This window comes from Hyperolius riggenbachi, chromosome 5 (assembly GCF_040937935.1).
Source record: "Hyperolius riggenbachi isolate aHypRig1 chromosome 5, aHypRig1.pri, whole genome shotgun sequence".
Taxonomy (NCBI): Eukaryota; Metazoa; Chordata; class Amphibia; order Anura; family Hyperoliidae; genus Hyperolius; species Hyperolius riggenbachi.
In genome coordinates, this window is record NC_090650.1 from 44,910,842 (window position 1) to 44,924,298 (window position 13,457).

Here is a 13,457-nt window from a genome sequence, read left to right on the forward strand (position 1 = left end):
AGTTTGATTCACTTTTGTAGGCTCCACCCACTTTTCTGAATATTTAACCCAGTCACCCAGTGACCAACTGTGCAAAGTTTGAGAACCCTACCATTAACAGTGTAAGTATGGCTGCAGTTTACATTTTCCCAGTGAAATTTGCATTTGTCTCCACCCACTAATGACGTGGAACTGCCTGTGTATGTATTTGACCGGTTTTGGCTCCGCCCACTTTTTCTAACCCTAATGCACGAACACTCAATGACCAAGTTTGTGAACTTCGGGGTCTTTGGCATCAATAATTTGTATATTCCCATAGAAATTAAACAAATCAGATTGGCTGTCTGTGGCTGCACTCCTCTCCAACATTTGAACCCCAGTCACCCAATGACCAACTATAGCAGGTTTGAGGCATCTGCTACAGCCCCGTTTCTATGGGTGTGTGATACGTGCAATCGCCCGAGGTGCTTTATTGTGCGGCAGGAGGGGGGGCGCCGGAGCGGGGGAACGGACATAATAGTTATAACTCACCTTCTTCATCCGTTCCCCGCAGTTTCAATATCTTTCCTCTCCCGGCGTCCGTCGCCTGGTAACAGCGCCCCCTGTGATGACATACCGCATGTCATCACAGGAAGCACTGTGACTAATGAGATAGATGCCGGGAAAGGAAGGACATTGAAGCAGCGCGGGTTCGGCGGAAGCAGGTGAGTTATTACTATTATGTTCGCTCCCCCCGCTCCTGCGCCCAACTCATACCGCCCATACCAACTAACCTAAACTGTGGGAACCTACCTAACTAACCTAAACTGCAGGAACCTACCTATTTATCCTACACTGCAGGAACCTACCTACCTAACTAACCTATACTGCGGGAACCTACCTAACTAACCTATACTGCGGGAACCTACCTAACTAACCTATACTGCGGGAACCTACCTAACTAACCTATACTGCGGGAACCTACCTAACTAACCTATACTGCGGGAACCTACCTAGCCAAGCTATACTGTAGGAACCTACCTAACTATCCTATACTGCGGGAACCTACCTAACTAACCTATACTGCGGGAACCTACCTAACTAACCTATACTGCGGGAACCTACCTAACTAACCTATACTGCGAGAACCTACCTAGCCAAGCTATACTGTGGGAACCTACCTAACTATCCTATACTGCGGGAACTTACCTAACTAACCTATACTGCGGGAACCTACCTAACTAACCTATACTGCGGGAACCTACCTAGCCAAGCTATACTGCGGGAACCTACCTAACTATCCTAAACTGCAGGAACCTACCTATCTAACCCATACTGGGGGGACCTACCTATCTAACCTATACTGGGGGAACCTACCTATTGAACCTATACTGGGGGAACCTACCTATCGAACCTATACTGCGGGAACCTACCTATCTAACCTATACTGCGGGCACCTACCTATCTAAACTATACTGGGGGCACCTACCTATCTAACCCACACTGGTGGCAACTATACGGGCTACCCTATACTGGAGGCACCAACGTAGATAACCTATAAAGCAGGCACCTACCTATCTAACCTACACTGGGGGCAACTATGCAGGCTACCCTATACTGGAGGCACCTACGTAGCTAACCTGTTCAACCTGTACTGCGGGCACCTATGCCTGGCTCCATGGGGGTGGGGTGGGGGGCGATTTTTACACCCTCGCCCTGGGTGAAATTTAGCCTAGAAACTGCTCTGATCTGCTAATACCAGTGTAAAAATGGCAGCAATTTAAATATTCCTTTTGAAAATCAACAGGTGAATTTTGACTATTTTGGCTATTTTGGCTATTATAGGCTCCACCCACTTCCCTGAATATTAATCTCAGTCACCCAGTGACCATCTTGGCAAAGTTTGAGATCCCTGCCATTAACAGTGAAGAAGGGCTGCAGTTTACATTTTCCCATTGAAATTTGTTTTTGGCTCCGCCCACTTTTTGTAAACTGGACACACAGTCACTCAATGACCATGTTTGTGAGCTTTGGGTCCTTGGCATCAATAATTTGTATTTTCCCAGTGAAATGAAACATCTGATTGGCTGTTTGTGGCTCTATCACAGGCATGGGCAAACTTGGCCCTCCAGCTGTTAAGGAACTACAAATCCCACAATGCATTTGCCTTTATGAGTCATGACTGTGGCTGTCAGACTCCTGCAATGCATTGTGGGACTTGTAGTTCCTCAACAGCTGGAGGGCCAAGTTTGCCCATGCCTCCTCTATCCCCTTTTCTGAATTTGAACCCCAGTGACCCAATGATCAACTGTACCAGGTTTGAGGCTTGTGCCATTAACAGTGCAAGAATGGCAGCAATTTTAATATTCCCTTTGAAAATCAACAGGTGAATTTTGATTGTTTTTTTTAGGCTCCACCCACTTTTCTGTATAATAATCTGTGCCATTAACAGTGCAAGAATGGCAGCAATGTAAATATTCCCCTTGAAAATCAAAAGATGAATTTTGATTGGCTGCTGTACACTCCACCCACTTTCCTAAATATTAATCCTAGTCACCCAGTGGCCAACTGTGTCAAGTTTGAGAACCCTGCCAATAACAGAATGGCTGAAATCAATCTAACAAATCTGATTGGCTGTTTGTGGCTCCACCGCCTTTAGTGAATTTGGTCCCCAGTCACCCAATTACTGACTGTATCAGGTTTGAGGCCTCTGCCATTAACAGTGTAAGAATGGTAGCAATGTAAATATTCCCCATGAAAATCAATAGCTGAATTTTGATTGGCTGTTGTAGGCTCCACCCACATTTCTGAATAATAATCCCAGGCACCCAGTGGCCAATTGTATCAAGTTTGGGAACCCTGCCATGTAAAAAATTAAGTTTCTGGCACCGCCCACTTTTTGTAACCTTGACATATAGTCACTCAATTACCAAGTTTATCAGCTTTGGGATCCTTGGTATCAATACTTTGTATATCTGATTGGCTGTTTGTGGCTCCGCCCCTTTCTGAATTTGAACCCCAGTCACCCAGTGCCCAGCTGTACCAGGTTTGAGGCATCTGCTATTAACAGTATAAGAATGGTTGCAGTTTAAATATTCCCTTTGACAATCAAAAGTTGAATTTTGATTGGCTGTTGTAGGCTCTACCCACTTCCCAAAATCTTAATCACATTCACTCAATGACCAACTGTGCAAAGTTTGACAACCCTGCCATTAACAGTGTAAGAATGGCTGCAGTTTATATTTTCCCAGTAAAATGTGTTTTTGGCTCCACCCACTTTGTGTAACCTTGTCACACAGTCACTCAATGACCAATTTTGTGAGCTTTCAGGTTCCTGGCATCAAAATTGTGTGAATGGAAGCAGTTTATCCAGCAAAGAAATCTGATTGGCTGTTTGTGGCCCCGCCCCTTTAGTGAATTTGGACCCCAGTCACCTAATGACTGACTGCAGCAAGTCTGAAGCCTCTGCCATAAACAGTGTAAGAATGGCAGCAGTTTAAATATTCCCCTTTAAACGCAATAGGTGAATTTTGATTGGCTGTTGTAGGCTCCACCCACTTTCCAAAATCTTAATCTTATTCACCCAGTGGCGAAGTGTGGCAAGTTTGAGAACCCTGCGATTAACAGTGTAAGAATGGCTGCATTTTTTCCCATTTAAAAGGAATGGCTGAATTTTGATTGGCTGTTTTATGCTCCACCCGCTTTTCCTGGATTTGTAACCTCGGTCACCAAGTGACCAACTGTGCCAAGTGTGGGGACTCTGGCTTGATTACTGTGAGAATGGCAGCCTTTTACATTTTTTCCATTGACTTGAATGGGTGGAATCTGATTTGCTGTTTGTAGCTCCGCCCAGGTGGGCAGGGGGGCCGCGAGACCCCCAGAACCTATCATCCCAGGTAGTAAGGGATCTGCATACCAAGTTTCGTTCAAATCGGTCAAGGGGTTTTCGAGTGATCGCGGCACATACACACACACACACACACACACACACACACACACACACACACACACACACACACACACACACACACACACACACACACACACACACACACACACACACACACACACACACACACACACACACACACACACACACACACACACACACACACACACACACACACACACACACACACACACACACACACACACACACACACACACACACACACACACACACACATACATCCGATTTTATATATATAGATATATATATATATATATATTTTAATTTTTTTATCGGTGCCATGAATAGAGGACTAATGGAACTGTGTTAGAGAAAACTATTTTTTCTAGAAACCATTTGTCAAATATCCTAATTCTGAATAAACCCTTTTTGCAGAACAGAGTAATTGGATATAGATTGTGTGCGGTTTTTCAGGCGTATAATTTGCTTTTTTTTTTTTTTATGATTGGGAATGAGGAAAAATGCAGTAAAGAGATAAAATGCTCTTTTATTGATAAACTGTTATAGGGAGAATTGATTCCCCTCCCAGCCACGCGCTGAAATATGGCTGGTCAATTGTGATATCACAATAGTTGGCCGAAAGAATAGCAAGGCTACGGTATAACTACAGGCATGCCTTGGGGCTTATCAGAATTGAAGCAATTACAGATAAGGGTGTAATCATGGCTGTAATAAGCGTCTGTATTCCTAGGTTCTGCTCGTTTTTAGACGCGGCCATGTTGTATTTTGTTTTTGAAATACTTAGTTTGTAACACATTAGCAGCCACCTTGCAGTACAGTTGTTATAAGCAGTGATGAGCAAAAATGCCGATATTCTTTTTGCATTCATTTTTACAAAAATCGTGTAAAACTTGACGTTCAAGTGAAAATACCATGGAAAAAAGTTTTTGTAATACGTTTGTGATTTTTTTGTATTTTTCACACATTTTTGAGCCAAAATAAAATGATTTTCAGGCTAGGTGCACACATAGCAGAAACGATAGCGTTGCGTAAAGCGCTGCGGTTTTTGCAGCAATGTTAGTCAATGGGGCAAGATGCGTTGTACTGCGATTTACAGTACGCTTTTCACAAACGCTGGCTTGTTGCATATTATGCAGGATGGGTGCCAAAACGCACATAATGAAAGTCTATTGTGACGCATATGCATAGCGTTTTAAAGCGTTTTTCATGCGTTTTTTTTTTAAAATAAAGATCTCTGATGTGTTTCTGCTTCCTGTTGTCTTCCTAGTGATTTGCATACATTTAAATATATTAATGCATACAGAACGCATATGCGTTTTACATATGCGAACCCCAAAGGCATTAAAATGCACGCAAAACGCTTGAAAAACGTATCTGCGTAAAAAAAAAAATGCTAACACCAAAAAATGCAGTAAAAACACATAAAAAAAATCATACACGCACCTTCATAAAACGCACCTTTTTCACGCTATGTTATATGTGAACCCAACCTCATGCCGTTCGCATATTTTCACTGTAAACTGTAAAAAATAACTATTTTTCACGGTTTTCACAAAAAATGTTATTTTCTCAGTCTCCTATCTGTGGTTGGAGTTATGTTCCGTACACACAAAATGAGAAACGAGAATTGAGCATGTGTATATTATAATATCCCTCAACCAGGGGCGTAGCAATAGGGGTTGCAGAGGTAGCGAGTAGCGACCGCATCGGGGCCCTTGGGCCAGAGGGGCCCTGGGGGTCCCACCCCTCAAACACAATATTAACTCTCTATTGACCCTGTGTTGTTAATAATCACTTTAATAGATACTTTGAATAGTAGTGATCATTAACAAACTGTTCCCCATCCCCTCCTTGCACCTCTGACACTGTGGCTGTCCTTGGCAGGTTTTGGTGCACCGTATCAATTATTCTGCATAGAGTGCTTGGGGGCCCCAATGTAAAACTTGCATCGGGGCCCACAGCTCCTTAGATTCGCCACTACCCTCAACCTATCTCTGCTGCTGGGCTGGTGATCTGCGCTGAGAGCATTGGTCTCCCCCCCTCTTCCCCCCATGGTGCATCACTCATCACGCCTGCATTGCATAGGAACAGAACAGAATTCCTATTTAGACGGTGTAGTAGAAACAATAGTAGAAAAAAACTCCAAATATTCACTGGATCCTTTTTTTTTCTTTTGTTATAGGGAATGTCTAAAAATATACTTTTCATAGAATGCTACATAATCAAACAACCGCCCCCCCCCCCCCCCCAAAGACCAGAATTTGGGGGGGGGGGGTGCGGAGAGTGGAATACAGATTTTACCAACAGAAAAAATATTTACCACACATAGCCACTAGAATTGAGGCCATTGTACATTGTTACATGTTGCCTGGCGACATGCCGTGTACATGTGTACAAGCATTAGTTATCAGTGATATTTGGTGGGTTGTCTCTGCTGATTATTGATTTTCTTTCATTACAATTTACAGGTGCTCATTCATTTCGGCAACATGACTTATGAACTTTGGACTCAGAGTGGCAAACAAGGAGCATTATGGAAGAGAGCAGAAGTTTACTTGGGAACTCTGAATCATTTTCAGGTTTGTCTTTTCTAATTTAAAGTATATTCTGGGCAATAACTACATTCTCTGAGCAGGCAGTATTTGTGCATGTAATGTAAAGTATACATACAGTTATGTGAAGCCTAGCAGTGCACAGACAAAAGAGTTACAGTCAGCTCATAAACTTGGTTCCTGTCCATCTGATCTGCATGTGCAAACCTAGTGGCTCATAGTGTGTCATAATTATAAAACCGCATCAGAGAAACTTCTAGTCATTTCTGGGAGAGGAGAGGGTGTGCTCAGAGGCGTAGCTACGGGGGGCAAGAGGAGACATGTGTCCCCGGGCGCAGCACTGTAAGGGGGCTCAGCACGGCCGTTGCACCCCCACTTGCATGAAAGTTGGCTTGCTGGCTGCCCGAAGTGCCCCTGCTTCTCTCCCTCCCTCTGCAGAGGAGCGCAGAAGTGTTAGCAGCAGAAAAAGGTTATTTAAAGGGGGGCACATCTGGCTTTCTGAAAGGGTAATGGGGCACATATGGCTATTTTGATAATATTTGACTCCACCCATGACTACGACCACAGTCTGATGCGTGGCCACACCCATTTTGTCTAGGTGGGGGGGGGGGGGACTCTCTTTGTCCCCGGAAGCTGAAAACCCTAGCTACACCTCTGGGTGGGCAGCAATGCAAGTGGGGAGGAATTAATCTTCTCTCGTCGCTATCTCGTTACTAATGTTCACCAAAGAACAGGGATGAGCGGAGCGCATCTGTCCAAATCGTATTCTCAATTTTTTTGTGAATCTTCTACATTTTTTTCAAATAAGTCACCAGAAGTTAATTTTGCATGGAAGTCTTTGTTGATATTTTCAAAGTCTTCATATATTTCATCAAATTTGGTATGTATATCCGGTAGTGTTGGGCGAACATCTAGATGTTCGGGTTCGGGCCGAACAGGCCGAACATGGCCGCGATGTTCGGGTGTTCGACCCGAACTCCGAACATAATGGAAGTCAATGGGGACCCGAACTTTTGTGGTTTGTAAAGCCTCCTTGCATGCTACATACCCCAAATTTACAGGGTATGTGCACCTTGGGAGTGGGTACAAGAGGAAAAAAAAATTAGCAAAAAGAGCTTATAGTTTTTGAGAAAATCGATTTTAAAGTTTCAAAGGGAAAACTGTCTTTTAAATGCGGGAAATGTCTGTTTTCTTTGCACAGGTAACATGTTTTTTGTCGGCATGCAGTCATAAATGTAATACATATAAGAGGTTCCAGGAAAAGGGACCGGTAACGCTAACCCAGCAGCAGCACACGTGATGGAACAGGAGGAGGGTGGCGCAGGAGGAGAAGAAGGCCACGCTTTGTGAGACACAACAACCCCGGCCTTGCATGAGGGCAAGAAGCGTGCGGATAGCAGGCTTTGTACCGCCATGCAGTCATAAATGTAATAAAGATAAGTGGTTCAATAAACAGGGACCACGCGGCAACGCTAACCCAGCAGCAGCAGACGTGATGGAACAGGAGCAGGCGCAGGAGGAGAAGGCCACGCTTTGTGAGACACAACAACCCAGGCCTTGCATGAGGGCAAGAAGCGTGCGGATAGCATGCTTTGTACCGCCATGCAGTCATAAATGTAATAAAGATAAGTGGTTCAATAAACAGGGACCACGCGGCAACGCTAACCCAGCAGCAGCAGACGTGATGGAACAGGAGGAGGCGCAGGAGGAGAAGGCCACGCTTTGTGAGACACAACAACCCAGGCCTTGCATGAGGGCAAGAAGCGTGCGGATAGCATGCTTTGTACCGCCATGCAGTCATAAATGTAATAAAGATAAGTGGTTCAATAAACAGGGACCACGCGGCAACGCTAACCCAGCAGCAGCAGACGTGATGGAACAGGAGCAGGCGCAGGAGGAGAAGGCCACGCTTTGTGAGACACAACAACCCAGGCCTTGCATGAGGGCAAGAAGCGTGCGGATAGCATGCTTTGTACCGCCATGCAGTCATAAATGTAATAAAGATAAGTGGTTCAATAAACAGGGACCACGCGGCAACGCTAACCCAGCAGCAGCAGACGTGATGGAACAGGAGGAGGCGCAGGAGGAGAAGGCCACGCTTTGTGAGACACAACAACCCAGGCCTTGCATGAGGGCAAGAAGCGTGCGGATAGCATGCTTTGTACCGCCATGCAGTCATAAATGTAATAAAGATAAGTGGTTCAATAAACAGGGACCACGCGGCAACGCTAACCCAGCAGCAGCAGACGTGATGGAACAGGAGCAGGCGCAGGAGGAGAAGGCCACGCTTTGTGAGACACAACAACCCAGGCCTTGCATGAGGGCAAGAAGCGTGCGGATAGCATGCTTTGTACCGCCATGCAGTCATAAATGTAATAAAGATAAGTGGTTCAATAAACAGGGACCACGCGGCAACGCTAACCCAGCAGCAGCAGACGTGATGGAACAGGAGCAGGCGCAGGAGGAGAAGGCCACGCTTTGTGAGACACAACAACCCAGGCCTTGCATGTGGACAAAAAGCGTGCGGATATAGCAGCAATGCTTTTTGCCGCCATGCAGTCATAAATGTAATACAGATGAGAGGTTCAATAAACAGGGCCCGGAAACGCAACACCATCCCAGATGTTCATTGGTCATGTTACTTGGTTGGGGTCCTGGAGTGTTGCGTAGTCATTTCCAATCCAGGATTGATTCATTTTAATTTGAGTCAGACGGTCTGCATTTTCTGTAGAGAGGCGGATACGCCGATCTGTGACGATGCCTCCGGCAGCACTGAAACAGCGTTCCGACATAACGCTGGCTGCCGGGCAAGCCAGCACCTCTATTGCGTACATTGCCAGTTCGTGCCAGGTGTCTAGCTTCGATACCCAATAGTTGAAGGGTGCAGATGGATGGTTCGACACAGCTACGCCATCTGACATGTAGTCCTTGACCATCTTCTCCAGGCGATCGGTGTTGGAGGTGGATCTGCACGCTTGCTGTTCAGTGGGCTGCGGCTGCATGGGTGTCAGAAAATTTTCCCACTCCAAGGACACTGCCGATACCATTCCCTTTTGGGTACTAGCTGCGGCTTGCGTTGTTTGCTGCCCTCCTGGTCGTCCTGGGTTTGCGGAAGTCAGTCTGTCTGCGTACAACTGGCTAGAGGAGGGGGAGGATGTCAATCTCCTCTCTAAAGTCTCCACAAGGGCCTGCTGGTATTCTTCCATTTTGACCTGTCTGACTCTTTCTTCAAGCAGTTTTGGAACATTGTGTTTGTACCGTGGATCCAGAAGGGTATAAACCCAGTAATTGGTGTTGTCCAGAATGCGCACAATGCGTGGGTCACGTTCAATGCAGTCTAGCATGAATTGAGCCATGTGTGCCAGAGTCCTACCAGAATCCTCATCATCCTCTTGTGAGCGTTGTGATAGTTGTTGTGATGCATCATAGTCGTCACCTTCCTCCTGGTCTGCTTCTGCTGACCATTCGCGTTGAATTGTGGAAGTCCAACGTGCACCGCTCTGGCCCTCGTCAGTGGTGGCATGAAATTCCTGCTCCAACTCCAGCTGTTCCTCCTCCTCTTCTTCGTCATAGCTGCTGGGGCCAGCGTTCCCTGAGGCGGATGGCCTGATGTTGGTACCATCACGCTGATCGTTTTCTCCTTCAGATTCCCCCAGTTGCATCATGACAGCTGTTTCCTTGATTTTTAACATCGACCTCTTCAGTAAACACAGCAGTGGTATGGTAATGCTGACTGAAGAGTTGTCACTGCTCACAAGCAACGTGGATTGCTCAAAATTTTGGAGGACTTGGCAGAGGTCCAACATGTTGGCCCAATCGGATCCACAGAAGCTTGGCAGCTGGCCGGATGCGCCTCGGTACTGCGCCGTCATGTACTGGACCACTGCACTCTTCTGCTCGCAAAAGCGGGCTAGCATGTGCAGCGTAGAATTCCAGCGCGTAGGGACATCACACAGCAAGCGATGGTGGGGGAGATTGAAGCGCTCCTGCATCTTGGCGAGTGCCCCCGAAGCAGTACTGGAATTTCTACAATGTTTGGACACTCGACGCACCTTCAACAGCAGATCGGGCACGCCTGGGTATGTCCTCAGGAACCGCTGAACTACTAGGTTCATCACGTGCGCCAGGCAAGGGATGTGTGTCAGCTTAGCCAACCTTAAAGCGCGAATGAGATTACTCCCATTATCACACACAACCATGCCCGGTTTCAGGTCCAGCGGTGCCAGCCACAAATCCGTCTGTTCCTTTATTCCCCTCCAAATTTCCTCCCCTGTGTGCTGCTTATCCCCAAGGCAGATTAGCTTCAGCAACGCTTGCTGACGCATGCCAACAGCTGTGCTGCACTGCTTCCACGATCCTACTGCTGCTGGGTTAGCGTTTCCGGATGAGGTACAGCTTTGAGATGCGTTGGAGGAGAAGGAGTCAGAGAGGTAGGTGCTGCTGTTATCCAGTGGGAGGGACGGCAGTGCAGCTGTTTGTGGCGTGGGCAACACCCGTGCCGTAGCAGGTGAGGAATCGCTGCCAGGCTCCACAAGGTTCACCCAGTGCGCGGTAAGGGAGATGTATCGACCCTGGCCGAACGCACTCGTCCAGGTGTCAGTGGTGAGGTGAACCTTGCAGGCAACGGCATTCTTCAAGCTTCGGGTTATTTTGCTGACCACGTGCTCATGCAACTCAGGCACTGCAGAGCGTGCAAAGTGGTAGCGGCTGGGAACCACGTAACGTGGGATGGCCACTGACATCATGCCCTTGAAGCTGTTTGTCTCCACCAATCGATATGGCAGCATTTCGCAGGCCAGAAGCTTGGCTATGCTGGCTGTTACTGCCACGGCCCGGGGGTCATTTGCTGGCAATTTCCTCTTGCGCTCAAACATCTCCGACACAGACAACTGAACCGTAGCGCTGCACACGGAAGGGCTGTTGGTTGTTGTGTTTGATGAACACTGGGAGACCTCAAGAGCACTACTCCGGAAAGTGACAGTGTCAGCGTCGTCTGATGTTTGTGAATGTTGTGAACCACGCAATGGCTGGGCTACTGCTGCTGCTGAGGCGGGTCTGGTGGTGAGTCTGGTGAACCCAAGGGAGGCAGTGTTGTTTCTGGTACCCTGTCCTGACGCGTTTGCCCAAAGAGTGGGATGTTTGGATAGCATGTGACGGCTCATGCTGGTGGTGGAGAGGTTGTTAATATTTTTCCCCCTGCTCAGGCGGGTCTTGCACACCTTGCAAATCGCCATGGTAACATCCTCAGTGCAGTCTTCAAAGAAAGCCCAGACTTTGGAGCACCTGCCTCCTTGCTGGCGATTTCTGTTTGCTCCTCTTTTGCCTCTCACTTGAACTTCCACGCTTGTGGTGCCTGAAATTGCGCGCCGCCTACCTTGTGGCACAAGGCGAACTCGTGCAGCAGTGTGTTCTTCAACAGACTCATCTGTGCTGCTGCTACGACGGCGATGTTCTCGTTCACAAACAAAATCTGGGTCTCTGTCCACATTGTCCATACCCTCCTCTTCCATCTCCTCAAACTCGTCATATGTCATTGTGGGCCACCGCCGTGGAGTAGAGCTCCCCACAACAACCTCTGCGCAGCACACTCCAACGTCGTCTTCCAGATCTTGTCGGCCGACCTCCTGCAATTGCAACCCCTCCTGCCCAAATTGCTCTGGGATTTGGGTTTCCGAGTCCTCTTCGGACTCGCCTTGTATTTCAGTGCGCGGTGCATTTCCCACAGTTAACGGTTGTGAATCCAGGCACAACATTTCTGGCTGTTCCTCCATTGACCTTTGAAAGGTGGAAGTTTGTTGGGCTGGGAATAGCTCCTGCGAATACCCCATTGTGTCCTGAGGTAATTCATCGGACTGGTTATCTGGCAGTTGTGTGCGTGGTGTCGCTGCCGGTTGTGTCAGCTTTGTGCCCACTGGCTCCTTGTAACTGGCTGAGGACTCGGACCTCGTGCGTGATGTGCTGGTGCTGCTTAACCCACTGCTGGACGCTTGAGAGGTCATCCAAGTAATTATCTGGTCCTGTTCTTTTGGATTTGTGAGGGTTGTTGTCCTGGACAACATGGGCGGTATTGAGTGGGTTTTCTTGGGTGCTCCCCTGTGGCCTGTACGTGAACCGTCAGGGGAAACACCTCTTCCCTTGCCCCTCCCTCTTTCACCGGATTTCTTCCTCATTTCACTTATCCTTACAGTACACGCTGACTGGCAGCAGTACAGTGGCAGTACAGAAATGCTATACAGTACCACTATTCCCAGCAGCGACACAGAGCACAATGCTATACAGTGACGGGTGAGCGGTGTACCACTATTCCCAGCAGCGACACAGAGCACAATGCTATACAGTGACGGGTGAGCGGTGTACCACTATTCCCAGCAGCGACACAGAGCACAATGCTATACAGTGGCGAACGAGCGGTGTACCACTATTCCCAGCAGACACAGAACAGTACACAAAATGCTATATAGTGTGGCTGAACGAGCGGTGTACCACTGTTCCCAGCAGACACAGAACAGTACACAGAATGCTATATAGTGTGGCTGAACGAGCGGTGTACCACTATTCCCAGCAGACACAGAACAGTACACAGAATGCTATATAGTGTGGCTGAACGAGCGGTGTACTACTGTTCCCAGCAGACACAGAACAGTACACAGAATGCTATATAGTGTGGCTGAACGAGCGGTGTACTACTGTTCCCAGCAGACACAGAACAGTACACAGAATGCTATATAGTGTGGCTGAACGAGCGGTGTACCACTATTCCCAGCAGACACAGAACAGTACACAGAATGCTATATAGTGTGGCTGAACGAGCGGTGTACTACTGTTCCCAGCAGACACAGAACAGTACACAGAATGCTATATAGTGTGGCTGAACGAGCGGTGTACTACTGTTCCCAGCAGACACAGAACAGTACACAGAATGCTATATAGTGTGGCTGAACGAGCGGTGTACTACTGTTCCCAGCAGACACAGAACAGTACACAGAATGCTATATAGTGTGGCTGAACGAGCGGTG

The 13,457-nt window shown here is 47.4% G+C and overlaps 1 protein-coding gene across 4 annotated transcripts in view; it reads left to right on the plus strand.

The window, feature by feature from the left end:
- The window catches only part of MALRD1 (MAM and LDL receptor class A domain containing 1), a 407,541-nt gene that overhangs the window by 168,330 nt on the left and 225,754 nt on the right, over positions 1–13,457 (plus strand). For all 4 annotated transcript variants that reach the window (XM_068235591.1, XM_068235589.1, XM_068235590.1 and 1 more), the window contains one exon: positions 6,358–6,468. In XM_068235591.1, the coding sequence (XP_068091692.1) occupies positions 6,358–6,468 (111 nt within the window). The remainder of the gene's footprint in view (positions 1–6,357; positions 6,469–13,457) is intronic.